Raw genomic sequence first — 18,457 nt, 5'->3', positions numbered from 1 at the left:
ATTGAAAGCAGTAGATGAGAATTAACATTCATGAATTATAGTACTATAGTAGAGTTTTGAACAAGTCTTAGATGGCAAGAACATAAAATTGGTCAATACTTAAAAATATTAATTCAGACTATTGGAGAAGGACACATACTAAAACTGAAGCTAAATACTTTGGCCACATAACAAGAAGACTGGACTCATTGGAAAAGATCCTGATATTGGAAAAGATTGAAGGCAAAAGGAGAAAGGAGCAGCAGAGATTGAAATGGGTAGAGAATGTCATGGAAGCAAAGAACATGAACTTGGATTTTGGGAGATAATAGAGGATAGAATCTAGACTTGCCTGGCATGCCATGTCCATGGGGTCATGAAAAGTTTCACATAACTGAACAACAACAAAAGAGGATAAATTGGGAAAAGAAATGAGAACAATGCAAGAAAAGAGGATTAAATATGATTAAAGTGATAAACACAATTTAAGAAAACTACTAAAAATTGGAATTATGCAAATGGTAAAAATGGTATACAAAATGCTGAAGAAAGTAACATCTTAAACATTAGAATTAGCCACATAGCAAAAAAGGTACAAAACCTCACTGTGAAGAGAATAATTGCTTAAAAATTAGAATTGGCCAAGTGGAAGTTAATGATACCTTGAGAAAAACTAAATCGGAAGACTGAAAAAATTGAAATATCTCATAAGAAATACTACTGAACTGGAAAATAGATTGAGGAGAGATCATTTTAAGAATAGTTGGGTTATTTGCAATCCATGAACATAAAAAAGAGCCTAGATATTTATTATGATATGGCAAAATTGAAATCAAAAGATTTCTAGAATTACAACCAAGAATAATTTTCCCAGGAAAATGAGTATAATCCTATAAGGAGGGAAGTTGATATTTAATGAAATAGAGGACTTTTAGATATTTCCTGATGGAAAGGCCCCAGAGCTGAATAGAAAATCTCATATTCAAACAAAAGAGAAGCATAAAATATTAAACAAGGTCAGACTATTTATATCCCTGTATGGAAAGATATATATATATATGTAACCCCTCAGAATTTGATTAATTGGGATGTTAGAGGGAGTCTACCTAGAGGATATTACTGTGATTCTTTTATGTTGGAATGGTTTCAAAATAAGAATAGGAAGGGGAGAAAAAGAAATGTACTGGGAGTGGGGGGGGGAAGAAAAATGGGGAACACAAGGAAGAATTTGTACAATGAAGAAGCGAATTAGAGAAAGTAGGCAACTTTTGAACTTCACTTTCATCTGCAAGGGAAGAATATACAAGCACACAATTGAGTGTAGAAATTTATTTTATGTAACAGGAAAGTAGTAGGGGAAGGGGTTAAGCAAAAGGAGACTGGAACATAGAAGCAAAATGGATTCTTTAGGAAGGGGACAAGGTGAAAAAGAGAAGGCTTAGTATAAGGGAATAGGATAGAGGGAAATATGTAGTTGGCATTCTTAACTTTGAATGTGAATAAGATTGAGTCATAAAACAGAAGAGAATAGAGTGGATTAGAAACCAGCATCCAAAAACAATTCTTTACAAGAAACACATTTTGAAATGGAATGATAAATATAGTGAAAATAAGGGGCTGGAGAGAATCTATTATACTTTAGCTGAAGTTGAAAAGGCAATAGTAGCAATCATGATCTGACAAAGCAAAAGCAAAAATTGGCCTAATTAAAAAGAGATAATCAGTGAAAAAAACTGTAGTTTGCTAAAAGATATGATAAGCAATGAATTAATATCAATGTTGAACATACATACACCAAATAATATAAGATCCATATTCTTGAGGGAAAAATGAACTGAGTTAAAGTAAGTAGATAGTAAAACTGTAATAATGGGGACCTAATTTTGGCCCTCTCAGACCCAGAGAAATCTAAGCAGAAAATAAAAAAAGTTAAAGAGATCAGTAGAATTTTTTGATAGACCTTTGGAGAGTATTCAATCAGAATAGAAAGGATATACTTTTTCTCAGCACTGCATGGCACCACCTTCACAAAGACCAGTAAAATAGATAGAGAATTACTTTTTTAATGGCAATTAAAAAAATTTTTTATTTAGAATATTTTCCCTTGGTTAAGTGATGCATAATTCCCCCTCACCTGCTCTCTCCCCCTCCCAAAGCCGACAAATCATTCCACTGGTTTATACATGTATCATTGTTCAAAGCATATTTATTTCTATGTTATTCATATTTGCAGTAGAGTAATCCTTTAACATCAAAACACTAATCACATTCCTATTGCACTGTAACTGAGCATATATTTTTCTAATGCATTTTGATACAGAATTTTAAAATTTCATTTAAAAAGAACCAATTTGCTAGTATCAAAAATGAAAATAGTGAATGAAGATGAAATAATTGTTTTATGTATCATTTTGCCAAACTATATGCAAGTAAAACTGGGCCTAAATGAAATATTTGAATATTTAGAAAAACATGAATTTTCCAATAAAACTAGCAGTCTGAATTAAGTAGATAAATATTTATAAAAAACATAAATCACATAGATTAATAGAATAAGAAATAGAACAATTAAATAGTTCTGTTCCAGAAAAAGAATTGAACAAGGCATAAATGAGCTTAGAAAAGGAAAATAAATACCCAGGAGCAATTGGATTTATAAATGAATTATATCAGATATTTAAAGAACAGTCCTAATACTAAGAAAATTATTTGAAAAAATAGATAAAGAAGGGACCCTACCAAATTCTTTGTATGACACAAATGTAGCCTTAATTCTTAAACCATGCAGAGCCAAAACAAAGAAAACTAATTTCCCTAATATTCAGGCAAAAAATTTTAAATCAAATACTAACAAGGAGATTGCAACAATATAGCACATAGGTCATATACTATGACCAAGTTAGAATTGTCAGAAATTTAGATCTATTTCAGTATTAGGGAAACTATGAGTACAACTTAACTCACTAAGAACAGAAACAAAATGATAAGAATATTTCATATACAAAAACTTGACAAAATGCAACCATTCTTTTAATAACATTAGAAAATAGTAATAGATGGTGCTTTTATTAAAATTATAAGTAGTATCTAAAACCAAAGGTAAGCGTTATCTGTAATTAAAATAAACTATAGAAGCCTTTCAGGTAAGATCAGGGATAAAGCAAGAATGTCTATTTGTATAATTATTCATTATTTTTCATGTCCTAGAAATACTAGCTATAGCAATAATACAGGGAAAAGAAATTTAAGCAATATGCCTAGGCAATGAGGAAATGAAATTCTCATTTTTTGCAGATGAATATGATGGCTTACTTTGAGTACCCTAGACAGTCAACTAAAAAACTAGTTTAAACAACAATTTTGTCAAAGTTTCAGGATATGCCCACATAAAAATCATCAGTATTGCTACATATTACCTGCAAAGCCCAAGAGGAAGAGCTATAAAGAGAAATCCTATTTAATATTACTGTAAACAGCATCTTATATTGGGAATCTCCTTGCTAAGATCCACTAAGGAACTAAGAAACACAATTGCAAAACACTTTATATGATAGATCTAAATAATTTAGGAGAAATATTAATTGCTCATGGTAGGTTAAATCAATCTAACAAAAATCATGATGCTTTTCATAAATTAATTTATCTATTCAGTGCCATGCTAATCAAATTACAAAGGCTTTATAGAGCTCAAAAAAAAGAATAAAATTCATCTGGAGATATAAAAAGACAAGAATATGAAGACAATAAAAAAATGGGAAGGAAAATGGCCTACCAGTAGCAAATCTCAAAATATATTACTAAAGTATAGTCTTCAAAACAATTTGGTACTGAATAAGAAATGGAGAAGTTGATCAATAAAACAGATTAGGTACACAATAACATAAGCAAATGAGTACATGTAACATGGTGTTTGATAGACTCAACTATCCTAGCTACAGGGTAAGAACTCATTATTTTAAAAAACCTGCTGGGTAATCAGGAAAGTAGTCTGGTGGAAAGTGGTCATCTACCAACACCTCACATCATTTACCAAAATAAATTCAAAGTGGCTACATGATTTAGACATAAAGGGTAAGTAGAACTTGGAAGGTATTACCTCTTAAATCTGAAGATAAGGGGAAGAGTTCATGCAAAATGAGACAGAATGGCTCATGGGAGGGAAAATGGATAATTTTGTTCACATACAATAAAAAAATTTTGCGTAAAAACAACCAATGCAGCAAAAATTAAGAGGGAAAGTAAGAGGGGAGGGGTGCAGGAATGAGAGTAGAATCTTTGCAGCAGTTTTCTTTGATAAAGGTCTCATTTCTCCAGTATGTAGAGATCTGAGCCAATTTTCTAAGAATAATTAAGCTATTCTCTAGTTGATAAATGCCCAGTGGTTATGCATTACAATTTTTCAGAGGAAGACATTAAAGTTATTAGTATTAAAAAATGTTATGGATAATTGGAGAAATGTACATTTAAAACAATTTTGAGGCCATCATATTGGTTGAGATAATAGGAAAGGAAATTTACAAATGATGGAGGGAATGTCAGAAAATCAGTACACTAGTACACTGTTGGTAGAGCTGCAAAGTACTCTAAGCATTCTGGAAAGCAATTTGAAACTATGCCCAAAAAGCTATTAGACTATGTGTACTTTGTACACATACAGAAAAGAAAAAACGAAAACCCATATATCTGTATAAAAATGTAGCAGCATTTAATTTCATTATCACAACAATTCTGGGAGAGAGGTGCTATTATTATCCCCATTGTGGTAACAATGGAATTGGAATTGGAAACTAAGCAATCGTCCATGAATTGGGGAATGCCTAAACAAGTTATGGTATATGCATGTTATGGAATATGATTGTGTTGTAAAAGAAAAGTGAAGGGAATAGTTTTAGAAAACCTACAAAGATTTATATGAAGATCCAAAGTTATGTGAGCAGAAGCAAGAGAAGAATTTATATAGTAAAAAGCAATATTGAACCAGGTAGGTGTGCAGTAAGACCTAAATTCAAATATAATCTCAGACATTTACTAGTTTTTTGACCCTGGGAAAGTCACTTAAATTCCCTTCCCCCCCTCCCCTCGTTTGCTTATCTATTAAATGTACATAATAATAAACACCTCCTTCCTGGAGTTGTTGTAAGGATAAAATTTAATAATTGTAAAGTTCTTTTCATAGTGCCTGCTACATGGTAAGTACTATATAAACTATATAAAAATCTTTATTTTTTCTCCCTGAACCATGGCTAATGCAAAATTTTGTTTTGTGTGACTCCGTAAATAAGTATGAAGTCATATTTATCACACATATATGAGAGTTGGGGGAAAGGGGTGGGAGGATAAAGAGAATCTAGAACTAAAAATAAAATAATACTTTAAAAAGGGCTAGTTTCCAAGTTATTTTACCTTATCTGTTAAAAAATATCCCAGAACGATATTACTTTTATTATTTTATTATTATTACCAATATTAGATAATGCATCAGGTCATCCAGTTATATATTTTGGTTTATTATGTAAGAATGAAAGCATTCAACCTCATTGATACATATATATATATACACACATACACATATCAAAGTATACATGAAGATTGAAAGAAAGAAGACAATTCAATCTAAACAATAAGGACATTTTTGTCATTGTTAGATATATTGTTATTGTTATATTTTGTCATTGTTAGATATATCTTTAGGTATGATATTAAGAACTTTTTAAAAATTTTCTTTCCATATTATTACTTTGTAATAGGCAAAAGTAGATTTTTCTTATTCTTTTCTGTTATTACATTAATAAACAGTAAAAACATTAAAATTTTTTTTCATTGTAGATGTCTACTGAGCTAGAACCAATGACCATTTAAAAAAATAATTATAACTTCAAATAGGTATTCAAATACTATGGCCGTTTATTTAATGGGATTCATTACTCATAATATTTAGAACCTCACTACAATGCTTTTTATTCATAGTTATCATTTGAAACTAAAACACATCATTTCCCTTTTGAATTCTAATTAACCTTGTAGATAAACAGTGTTTTTATTGGAGGGATTTCATTTAGCTGTTTTTGAGTTATATTCTCCTTCTTGGTTTGTCTCTTAGGTATCTCTAATTCCTTTCTTCCTTATACATCTTGCTTCTTCCATCTTAACTTCCTCTCATTTTCTTTCTTTCTTTTACTTTTGGTCCTGAGATCACACTTCTCTTGGGAATCTTAAGTGTTCAATCAACTTTTCTGAGGTTCTTTCCTTTTTTTGAGTTTAGTTTTCTTCATTGTTTGTGTGGTATGCTTTTCTCTCTCCCTGGTTTAGGTATCAAGACCATATTTATATCATAGCAAGCATTTGGTAAGACCCTTTCTTTTGTAATATATGTCATATTGTGGTGAATTATTCTTCAAATATTTGATAGCATTCATCAGTAAATCCCTTGGTTCTCAGTTTTTTTTTTCTTTATAAGTTCATTTATGGCTTGGCCAATTTCTTTTTACAAGATTGGGTCATTCAATGTTCTAATCTGTTATCTGACCATTTTATGTTTTTGTAAATATTCATGTTTCATTTTAGTTGTCAGTTTTCTTGGTACTTAACGTGCAAAATGCCTTCTAATGTCCTTTGTTCTTAATTTGTTTTGAATTCCCCCTTTTTTTGATGCCTATAATTTGATTTTTCTTTTTAAAATCAAATTTGCTAGTTTGTTAATTTTTTCCTAGCAAACTCCCATTTCCTAGTTTTATTTAATTCAGTGGTTTCTTTACATTTGTTTTAATTTTTTCACTAATTTTCACTAATTTTTCTATTTCACTAATTTTTTAAACAATTTCTCTTTTGATGTTTTAAGTAGATTTTTGATTTGATGGTGAAGGAATTGTGGGAATTAGAGATATCGCAATTCTTTTTCCGTTCAAATATGGGGTTACTCCAATTTCTGTTTTGTGAGGAAACTGTTCAATTATGGTAATTGTGAGAAAATATTATTGTGTTATTTGAACTCAGCCTAAGTGGCTGGGAAGCTGGATCATCTCTACCTGTTGCTTAGAGACCCTTAACTCAAACCCACAATTATACCTCTCAAACAACCCATAGACCTTATCTGAAAACTGGCCCTATATTGTTCAAATTACTTATTGTTTCCATGTTTCTTTTATCAAATACAGACACTTGGAGGAGTGAGACACCTCTTTTTCTGGGAAGTTCAGGAAATTGTGCTTGCTCACTTTCCTCTTCCCAACTTGAAAGCCCCTAATCTTTCTTCTAATTAGAAATTAGATTGCCTAATTTTGTATTTTGGCTTATAATTTTTTAATTAATTGTTTTTATCTAATCATATTTAGTACATAAGAATCTATATCCCCCTGTATTTTTAGTTCAGTACCAAAGCTGAGAAGTCCTGGTCCTAATTTTTTATGTAATTGGCTTGGATTACTTAACAAATAGACATATTCAGAATCTCCGACCTTTGTTTCCTCAGTCATTTCATCTTTTACCTGCCATAGTGGTTTTTTAGTGTTTTAAGTGCATGCCCATTCCTTAATGTGTAATTGGCAGCTGGGTAGCTCAATGGATTGAGAGCCAGGCCTAGAGATGGGAGGTCCTAGGTTCAAATCTGGTCTCAGACACTTCCCAGCTGTGTGACCCTGGGCAAGTCACTTGACCCCCATTGCCTAACCCTTACTGCTCTTCTGCCTTGGAACCAAAAACAAAAATAAAATAAAATAAAAACTTCAAAGAATAGTATTTCACTTAAATATTTAAAGGAAAGGGAAAAGAGTGAGGGAAAAAAAAGTAAAATTATAAAAGGGAAGATCCTCAAAGTACCCCTTTCACACCTAAACAAATTTAACAAAAATAAAATAAAATAAAATAAAAGGTTGAATGGAATTTTAGGTAAGTTAATTATGAAAGATTTGTTGCAATTACTGAAGAAATGAAATAAAATAGTATCTTCATTTTATAGCTGTGCATAGTAGCTTTACAAAAATTGACTAGGCATTAGAGTCTAAAAACTTGACCAAAAAATGCAGAAAATTTAAACATATTTATCAGACCCTAATATAATAATGTCATATCTAATAAAGGGCTATTGAAGAAATGATGATAAATTGGAAGGTAAATAACTAAATCATAAAGAAACAATAGCAGAAAGTTTATTCCCGGAACATTTTTTTTAAACCCTTACCTTCCATCTTGGAATCAATACTGTATATTGGTTCCAAGGCAGAAGAGTGGTAAGGACTAGGCAATGGGGGTTAAGTGACTTGCCCAGAGTCACACAGCTGGGAAGTGTCTGAGACCAGATTTGAACCTAGGACCTCCCATCTCTAGGTCTGGCTCTCAATCCACTGAGCTACCCAGCTGCCCCCTCTTTTAAATTTTTAATTACCAAAATTCCTTTTGTCATACTTTTCACCATAATTTAGCTTTCCTTTTTATCTCTTTTTAATCAAGTATGTTTTTGCTGTTGCTTTGTCTGAGATCATTATTGCTACCTTCCTAATCTTTTGGCTTTAATTGAATCATGATATAGTTTGCTCTACCACTTATTTTAATTGTGAGTGTCTATTTTTCAAGTGTATTTTGTGTGTGTGAGAATACCATATTATTAGATTATGCTTCTTAATCTGTTCTTTTCTTCCATTTTATAGGTGAGTTCATATCATTCACATTCACCATTTAACTGCTAATTGTTTATTGCCCTCCATACTGTTCTCTTATATTTTTTCCTCTTTGCTTATCACATCTGTTTTACAAATAAATAAAGAGGGTAAGTGAGAGAAATAAGTTCCTGAGAGCTATGCTTGATGAACACTGTGCTTCCTTGCCCCTCTTTTCTCTTAATCTATTACCCCTTTTTTCTTCTAAAATTTTTCTTGACACATCTACTGTCTAAAGTTAGGGCTTGTTTTTGGTTAAAACTATTATCTCCCTGAATCTACCCTCCATTCTCTTTCCCCATTCTCTCCTATTTCCCCATTGAATTTTCGGTATTTTTACATCAGACTCTGTGTCTGTCTAACAATGTCCAAATGGAAATGAGGTTCAAGTGATGCCTGCTGCCTCTCATCTTTTTTCTCTTTGTAGTATTTTCTTCCTGAGGACTCCGATTACACAAGATATTAAATTCTCCTTCTTTTCTTGTTCTTTTTTTTTCCTACCTAGTGTATGCTTTCTCCCTTCCTTTTTCTTTTTTCTGTTAATATAATAAGGTAACATGTCTGGCCCTCTTTTATATATTCCCTTTATGACCTCTAATGACATTAGCCTAAAGTGATATGTGTATTGCATATCTTTATTAAAATGTAAGCATGTTAATCTTTGCATATAGTTCCCCCTGATTATTTATTTATACTTACCATTTTATTTTTCTTGATTCCTATATTTCTGTATTTCTACTCAGCTCTGTTCTTTTCATCAGGAATTCTTGAAAGTCCTCTTCATTAAAGGTCCACTTTTTTTCCTTTAGGATTATACTTAAATTTTGCTAGGTATTTTATCCTGGGTTGTGATGTAATGTCTTTTACCTTTTTCAAATATCATATTTCATACTCTCTGCTCCTTTATAATAATAGCTGCTAATAATAAGTCTTTTGCCATGCTAACTTATGGCTTCATATTCCTGGGAGTTTTCATTTTGGGGTTTCTTTCAGGAAATAACAAGTGAATTTTTTTTTCTTTTCCACATGCTCCTCTGGTTCTAAAAGATCTTGGTAGTAGTAGGGTATCTTTTAAAAGATAATTAATTGTTGGGGAGCTCAGTGATTCTTAAATGATCTCTTCAGTTTGTTTCCCAGGTCAGTTGTTTTTCATGAGATACTTTAACATCTTTTCTTCTTTAATGTTTTTTGTTTGTTTTACATTTTTTCCACATGTCTTGCTATCATGGAATCATTAACTTCCTTTTGACCTATTCTAATTTTTTAATTGGGTTATTTAAGTAAGGTTTTATACCTTTTACCCTAAACTATTAAATTTTCATTCAAATCATGTCTTCGAAGTTCCCATTTTTTTCCCATTTCTTTCCTGTAGGACTCTTAACTTCATTTATAATATCATTTTTTAAATATCTTTCTTTTTCAATTCTTCCATCATTTCTTCTAGGAATTATAGTTAAACTTGTGACCAACTGGGGTTTGTTTTTTTTTTAAGCCCTGCATGTAAGTGTTTTGGAACTATTATCTTCGAGGTTTGTGTTATGAGAGCGTATGGAACCATAATAGCTCTTTATCATAGGGATCTTTTTTGTTTACTCATTCAGAGATCCTTATTTCCCAAATTAGAGCCTCTTTGTGTTAAGGCTAGGATTTATCCTTTTAGAGCAGTGATGGGGAACCTTTTAGAGACTGAATCCCCAAACTACAACCCTCACACTGCATGTTAGCCCCCCCATGTTTTTACCCCAGATAGGGAAGGGAGGAAGTGCTCTCATTAGACTGCTGGGCAGAGGAGTGGGTGGCTCGGTCCAGCATGAGAGAAGATGAGGGGAGCATGCCAGCCCCACTGGCTTTCTAGTAATGAATTCTGTGCTAGAATGACAGTACCTGTGTCATCTTTGCCAGTCTTATGAATGAGAGAGAGAGCTTCATAGTTGTTTAAATTTGCATTTATCTTCTTGCTGGTATTATGGAATATTTAAAAATTTTTATTTGCTACTTTTATACCATTTACTTCCCTTTGTATTAGTTAAATAATTTCATATTTTTTAGTTATTTCATAAAATAAATTTATGTTGTAGTGGAATGTTTTTACTTCAAGTTAATCTTCCAGGAGAAGTTAATCTTTTCTGAAGACTGACTTTTTAAAAGGGGAAATCTGACATTCGTTTGTGTGGAGATAAGGTAATGATTTTAGGCATGAGGGCAGTCTTTGTTAAAGGCATGGTGATGAGAGATAGGATAGCAAGGCTGGCTTAATTTGTCTATAAAATACATGAAGGGGAACATTTATAATGAAGGCTTGGAAAGATAGGTTTGAATGCAGTGTTGTGAAGAGTGCTAAATGCTAAACAGAGGAACTTATATTTGATCCCTATATATTGATATAGGGAACCACTGAAGTTCATTGACTAGGACAGTCAGCCTTGTGCTTTAGGAATACCAGTTTGGTAGCTGTGTTGATTTTGGATCAGAGAATGGGGCAGGTTGGACTCAAGGAAACCAATTATCAGGCTATTGTAAGTCTAGGCAAGAAGGATAAGAAGGTGAACCTAAGGTATGGTGATCTTGTGAAAGAGGAGGGGTGGATAGGAAAGATAATACGGAAGGAAATAGAAGTGACAAGACTTGGTAAGTAATAGATTAGATATTATATATATAGGATAAGGGGAAATGAGGCTTTGAACTTTGTCAATTTAGTAGGATGGTCCTGCCTTTGACAAACAGAAAAGTTAGAAGAAGGAGTAGGTTTGGGGTGGGAGGATTAGGAAAGGTGTAAATTAATGAGTTCTGTTTGGGGCATGTTAAATTTGAGGTTCCTTGAACTCAATTCACAATGTCCAGTAAGGAACAAAGATGAACGCTAATTATATAAATTGGGTAGCCTCTTTGAGACCTTTTTTTTCCCCCACTACACTCTTCTATAGGAATTTTTTACTGATCCCTCAGCTTCTAGTGACATCCTTTCCAAAATTACATGTATTTTATGTATTCTATCTGTGCTATACATAGTGTGAGTTCATGAGGGATATTGTTTCATTTTTGTCCTTGTATTCCCAATGCCTACCACATTAATACTTTTGAATTATCGGTAATTGAACTTGTGGTATGAATTTGTTAAGCTCTAAATGTATGGCAGGAACTGTGCTGTGGAATAGGGATACTAATATAGAGTGAAACAGTCTTACAATAAAGGAATTTAAATTCTGTTGGAGGAGACAACAAATGTGGAGAGCTTTCAAATGGTTAAAGCCATTCATTTCTCTCAATCCCATGTATCCCATGATGAGAAAGTCCTAGGCAATTGCTTTTTGCCTTTGAATACTTCCTTTTTTGAATATAGTTTTGTATTTGACTGTGGAACTGTTCAAAATTGCTTGAATCCTAAAATTTAAATATTTAATGAAAACCGTTTGCTTCCTTGATTTTTTTCTAATGTAGTTTTATTAATTGAGTCAAGAAGATCTGAATTGAAATTCAGCTTCAAACTTTTCCTAGCTGTATGACCCTGGGCAAGTCCCTTAATTTGTCTGACTCAATTTCCTCAACCATAAAATAGGGATTATGATAGCATTTACCATCCACAGTTGTGAGGATCAGATGAGATAATATATGTAAAAATGCTTAGCATAGTGCCTGGCATATAGTAGATTCTTAGTAAATACTTGTGCCCTTCTATACTCAGTTCTTTCTGTAGGAACTCAATTTGAGGAGAATTACTTTTTTCCTTTTCTTCTTTTCTGAGTACCTTGGTAATAATCTTTTTCTCAGTTCAGCCTCAGAAGAACCTTATATTTTAAGTACTTGACAGGTTAATTGTACATTATCAGCCTTACATTTATCAAAGTCTTTTAAGTATCACCTGCATTCTTCAGAGACTAATTATTAAAGTTTTTCTAATTCTTCTTCCCTGAAATTTCCTCTATCTTGTGAACCAGGAAAGAGGGTGAGAAGGGGTGTGTGTGTGTGTGTGTGTGTGTGTGTGTGTGTGTGTGTGTGTGTGTGTGTGATGGACCCCTTTTACAGTCTAGTGAAATCTATGAAATCTTTTTCAGAATATTTTTACCTCAACATTTTGTAGTTGAATCAATACAAATCTTTTTTCTGTTTTGGGCAGCAAAAAGTTCTAGTGTATTGTTATATATGGTTTCTTTTGGTTTTAAATAGATATTTTTATGATATTAAAAAAGATCCTTCAGTGCCTACACTTTGTAGAGTTTTTAGCATAAAAGAGTAGCATGTCAAAGGCAAGGAATTGATCATATGGTTTTAGAAGTTTTAGTTTTTAATGTGATTAATTATGCTAATTGTTTTCTTAATGTTGAACCATCTTGCATCACTGTTCTAAATCCTGCTTGATTATAATGATTTTTTGGAGAAAGCACTATAGTCTGATAGGATTTTGTTTAAAATTTTGAGCCTGTTCATTAATTATATTGGTCTATAGTTTTCTTGTCACTTTGTTTTTATATTTAATTTTTTCCCCAATTACATGAAAAAACTTCTTTTAACTTTCCTTTTAAAAAATTTGAGCTAAAGTCTCCCTTTTCTTCCCCCTCCTTGATACAGCAAGCAAACTGATAAGAGATTTTACATGTGTAATAGTGTAAAACATCTTTCCATATTAATCCTTTTGTGAAAGAGAACTCAAAACAAAAGAAATAAAAATGAAGAAATAAAGTAAAATATATTATGTGTCAGTCTGCATTCAGACTCCAGTTCTTTCTCTGGAGGCAGATGGCATTTTTCATTAGGAGTACTTGAATTTTATGTCACGATAATTGGCTTGCTTTATAACTTCATATAAAGCAAGCTAACTATATTGAAATACAATTAGCAGTTTTTCAAAAGTCCATAAATCTCAGATTATTCCCCTTTAATATTGTGCTTTCATTAGAGAGTGAGCAAGATGAAAAATAACAAACTGGCAAGAGGAAAACATTTCAGTCTGTTAAGTAAGAAAAAATCAGCCTAAGATTATATGAAAGATAAGCCAAATGAATAGCCATATGTAGCATTGGAAAAGATATTTGAGTATGAGTTGAATAGGAAGTTACAGGTCTGTTGATATTCTGAATCCTGATAAGGCTGTATCTGAAGCATTTTATAATTTTGAGAAGAAGTAGTTCTTAAAGCACAAACAGAATTACTTACTAAGTTTTGAGGTGAAACCAACAATACTTATTTAAGAATTTATTACATTAATGGAAGAACTAAGACCTGTGACATCTTTAGGGTTTATAACTAGCACAAGTCTGTCCTACTATCTGTTACTAGACTTTAATTAAAAATAATCCATATGAAAGTATTGCAACAAAAGTCCATTTATTTTTTCTTATTCCTACAATTGAAAGTTGTTTAGGCATGGTAGTATCCAAACCCCATCAAATTTCTGTATTGAGGTGTGAGAAAGGAAGAGTCGAGTCTTGCAAGGTATAATGCCTAGGACCTGGATAATGGAAAGCAGGTGTGGATTCAAAAACTATAACTTTTAAAGTTGGGATTCACAAACATCAGAAAGGTCTCAGCATCTACAACTAAATGGGAAATTATAGTAATTCTTTCCCAGAGCTACAGTGACTTATTAGTTCTGAGCTTTTTCCATAGTTGCCCTAACAGACCCTTAGAAAGCATTTGCCTGCAAGCTGTTTAGAGAAATTTTTATTAGTTAACAAAACTTCTGTTTCTGAAATAACTGATAACTTCACTTCCTCCCTGCCACCCCTTGTCATATTTTATATTTGCCTAGCAAGCTTCCATCTCTTGTTCTTCTAAACTCCGATTCAGAGTTGTGATGTGCGAAAATGAAAATTCTTTCCCCTTATCATTCTTTCTGTACTTTTATCCACTTGTGATACCCTTCCATGGTTTTTCCCTGCTCCTCCATTTCATTTTGTCTGTTGGAACCCTACTTACTGTTAAACTCTCTTTCATCCTAAACCTTTGTCTCACACAATCTGACAATCTGATAGTCTGATGTCAGAGTATCTGTTTTTGTCGGTTCAAGTGTTGTCTCTGTGCCAGAGACCAGGAAACTATATTATCTTGCTCTAATCTCTCTCTTCAGTTCAGTTCCTGATTGTCTTCTGGAATATTCCCCTAGATATTATTTAGGGATTTCAAATTTGTATGTTCAAAACAGAGCCCATTATCTGCCTCACTTTTCTGTAAAAAAATTGATAATGTAATATTTCTCAGGGTTGTTATAAGCAGTTAGGTATTCTAGTGGACTTGGAATCAGGAAGACCTGGATTCTTATCCTACCTCAGACTAACTCTGAGCAAGTTCAACCTCAGTTTCACCATCTGTAAAATGAAGATTTTAATAATAGCATCTACCTTATTGGAATGTTATGAAGATCAAATCAGATAGTATTTGTAAATCACTTTGCAAGCCTTAAAGGGCTATAGAAATGCTAGCTGCTATTGTTGTTGTCAGGTTCAAATGTGACTGTAATTATCATCTCACAAGCTTTTAAATGCTGTATAGAACTGTTGATAGTTGTTGCTCTTCTTTCCTAAAATCACCTTGTTTCAGACTGGACCCTGCTGTTTCTTTTGAGGACTTCATCATACTTCTAATGATCTAGGTTCATAATCTTAAGAGTCATCCTTGATTTCCAGGTCTTGTTGATGCTACCTCAACAGTTCTCGCATTCATCTCCTTCTCTCCACTCATAGCCCTCACTCTAGTTCAGATTTTCATCAACTCCTTTCTATATTAATGTAATATCTTTCTGTTCTCCAGGCTTTTTCTTTTCTAATCCATCATCTATAGCTGCCAAAATAATCTTCCTTATAAGGCATAAGCCTGACACTATTATTTCTTTGTTTGAAAGGCTTCAGTTGCTCCACATAACATCTAAGATAAAATATAGACTCCTTAACTTTAACATTTAAGTCCCCTCACAGTCTAGCTTCTACCTACTTTTAAAGCATTTCTTCATACTATATTCTTTGTGGTCTTTTTATTCCAGGTCAGCTAGGCTTTAAATCCTATATTCCCTGGGGACAACTGCATGGCTCAGTGGATTGAGAGCCAGGCCTAGAGACAGGAGGTCCTAGGTTCAAATCTGGCCTCAGACACTTCCCAGCTGTGTGACCCTGGGCAAGTCACTTGACCCCCATTGCCTAGCCCTTACCACTCTTCTGCCTTGGAGCCAATACATAGTATTGACTCCAAGATGGAAGGTAAGGGTTTAAAAAAAAAAATAAATCCTATGTTCCCAATCCCAGCTTTAAGGACTACCTTCATGAATTCACCCAAGCCCTTCTTTATCCTTGGATTGCATTCTCCACATCTGCATCTTAGAATCTTTTTCCTCCTTCAAGACTCAGTTCAAGAACAAGAATTTGTTATATAAAGACTAGAATAGTTTTTCTTTAAAGAGAAAAGACAGTGATCCTTAGAACTTCCTTGGTCAAGAGTACTAGGGATATTAAAAGCCAGCCTCTCTATGAAGTCAGTGAATTGAAAATTTAGTGGAATTCCCACTGTTCCACAGATATGCCTTTCTAACCTAATGTTGTCTTTGGTGGTGCATGCAGAGGTAAAATGGCATTTTATTTTATCAATTAGGATTTGTATCCTTTTTAACCTTGTTTTGCCTGTATTTATGTTCTAAGAGTATTGCATTGTATTGCATTCCAGTCCCAAACCTGAATCACTGGACTGGTTTGAGCTAGGAATGGCTGAGAATCCCCTTGTGTGAATTTTCTAGTTGTCTGTGCTCTCTCTTACCTCATTATACTGAGGGGGTGCATGCCATTACCCCATGGGAGTTTTACCTCCTTGAAAGCAGGATCTATTTCGTTTTTCTTTGTGTCTGCCTGTGCATTACCTTTATTAAGTTCGTTGAATTGAATTACTTAAGACTAGTTGTGTGGTATACTTACAATATTTTATGTTTAATAGTTGTATGTGGGAAGCTGGCTAAGTATTAAGAGTTAGTGATATTTAGAGTCTCATCACAATCTTTATGTTAACTGTAACAACTGTAACAATTTACTTTTCCTTGTATATTTTACAGTTTTTCAGAAAGTATCAGTGTCTTCAAATTCTGATTTCCAAAGAGCAATTTCAGTACTGCATAGTTCTTACTTGGATTCTACATCTGAGAATGGTTTTCGTTACAGTGAAGTGACATTGGTGAAAAATGATTTTTTCTTAAAAGAGGTGAGGAGATTGGTTGGTCATGTGTATAGGTATCTTCAAAAAAATTTTTTAAAGAAACATACCAGTCATTTTTTATTATTTGAGGTTTAGCATTTCAGTTTGAGCCCAACAGTCTTGGAAATAGTCATGCAGGAAAGTGAGTGAATCAGAGAAAGAGAGAGACTCTGTGTGTGTGTGTGTGTACACATGTGTGCACACACACGTGTATGAGAAAGAGAACGAGAACAAGTATGTGTTTACATTACTTTATAAGACTTTTGATTTCTTTGGTATGGGAAGGCTTCCAGGAATTCTTCTACTAATGTAGTCCAGCAGCTTCTCTGCAAATTAAAGTCTTAAAGGTTACCCATCCAGTATGTATCAGGCTTAAACCCTAGTCTTCTTGACTTTGAGGCAAGCTTTCTCCTACATCACATTGCCTGCTGTATGATTTACTACCGAGTGGTAAATAAGACCAAAATAAAAAAAAAGAGCAAATTTAATTTGTCTTTCAAGTCTGTCTTTTAGAAAGGTAACTGACAAATACTCCATATCTATTTACTAGACAGAATAGCATATTTATAGCTTTTAATGCTCATTCTCTTTTATGTAGTATAAAACTTTTTATCAACAAAAGGAAGCAAGCAACTATACTACAGAGGAACTTCATGAAACTTATGGTTTTCTTCTGTTTGACACCGAAAATCAGGTAAGGCAATTTGTTGTTGAGTTTTTAAAATCGTGATTCATATTTATATACAAATGCTTATTAATATGCAATTTTACACATCTCTTAGATTGTCCTTCAAAGCTTGTGGGACTCTTGATTATTCATGCTACCTATTGGCAAGGCAAATAAATTATTCAAAATATTGTTCTTCAGGAAAGACATTCTGAATATTTTTAGGAATGAATCCTAATTACTACCCTCAAGCCTATACTTTTGGGAGGTGGTAGGTATTAGGGGTGGGAGGGAAGAAGGCATTGATCAGCTTTACTATTTCATTTCAGTGAGAAGAAATTGGCTATTTTTCCATGTTATATTTATTTTTATAAGTGCTTCTTTGGGGGATTTTTTGAGTAAGTAGCTTTTTTAGTAAGCTGTGATCTCTAGAATTTAGGGTCCAACTTTGGAAACCTAGACTATACTTAAATATAGGAGAAAGTGCTGTTGTGTTCAAGTTGCTTAACTAGAGAATTTTGTGACTTTATAAATATATAATTTTTAATAGTATTGGCTTTTGGAAACGATTAAAAATTCCAAGGCATTACTTCAGTCAATAAACACTTATGTGTGTTAGACACTGTGCCATAGTCAAAAAAGGGGTCCCTGTTCCAAGGAGCTCACATTTCAATTGGGGAATTCAATATGCTGAATATCTAAATATAAGACATATGCAGTGTAAATGTAAGGTAATCAAATTGATTTGCATTGTCAAAGGCTGATGAAAAGTCAGGATGGATTAGAATTAAGAAAAGTCTACTAGATTTGGCAATTAAGAGATTATTGGTAACTTTGGATAGAATAGTTACAATTAAATGATGATCAGAAACACGATTGATGAAAGTTTAGAAGAAAAGGAGAGGAAATGAAAGTTTCTAATTAATCTAAACAGATTTCTTAAATATTTTAGTTGAAAAGGGAGCATAGATATGGTTTGACAGTTTTCAGGATT

The 18,457-nt window shown here is 32.9% G+C and overlaps 1 protein-coding gene across 4 annotated transcripts in view; it reads left to right on the top strand.

Annotated features, from left to right (window-relative positions):
* The window catches only part of TASOR2 (transcription activation suppressor family member 2), a 93,350-nt gene that overhangs the window by 31,897 nt on the left and 42,996 nt on the right, over positions 1-18,457 (top strand). For 3 of the 4 annotated variants that reach the window (XM_007503871.3, XM_007503870.3, XM_016426000.2), the window contains exons 2-3: positions 16,657-16,802; positions 17,395-17,490. Coding sequence is in view for 2 of the 4 variants with exons in the window: in XM_007503870.3 (XP_007503932.2) it covers positions 16,657-16,802; positions 17,395-17,490 (242 nt within the window). In the remaining 2 variants the exon portion in view is untranslated. The remainder of the gene's footprint in view (positions 1-16,656; positions 16,803-17,394; positions 17,491-18,457) is intronic. The other variant, XM_056799031.1, reaches the window with a different exon arrangement.

The sequence above is a fragment of the Monodelphis domestica genome, chromosome 5 (assembly GCF_027887165.1).
Source record: "Monodelphis domestica isolate mMonDom1 chromosome 5, mMonDom1.pri, whole genome shotgun sequence".
NCBI classification, from domain to species: Eukaryota; Metazoa; Chordata; class Mammalia; order Didelphimorphia; family Didelphidae; genus Monodelphis; species Monodelphis domestica.
The sequence above is the reverse complement of the archived record's forward strand: the minus strand, read 5'-3'. Positions and strand labels throughout refer to the sequence as shown.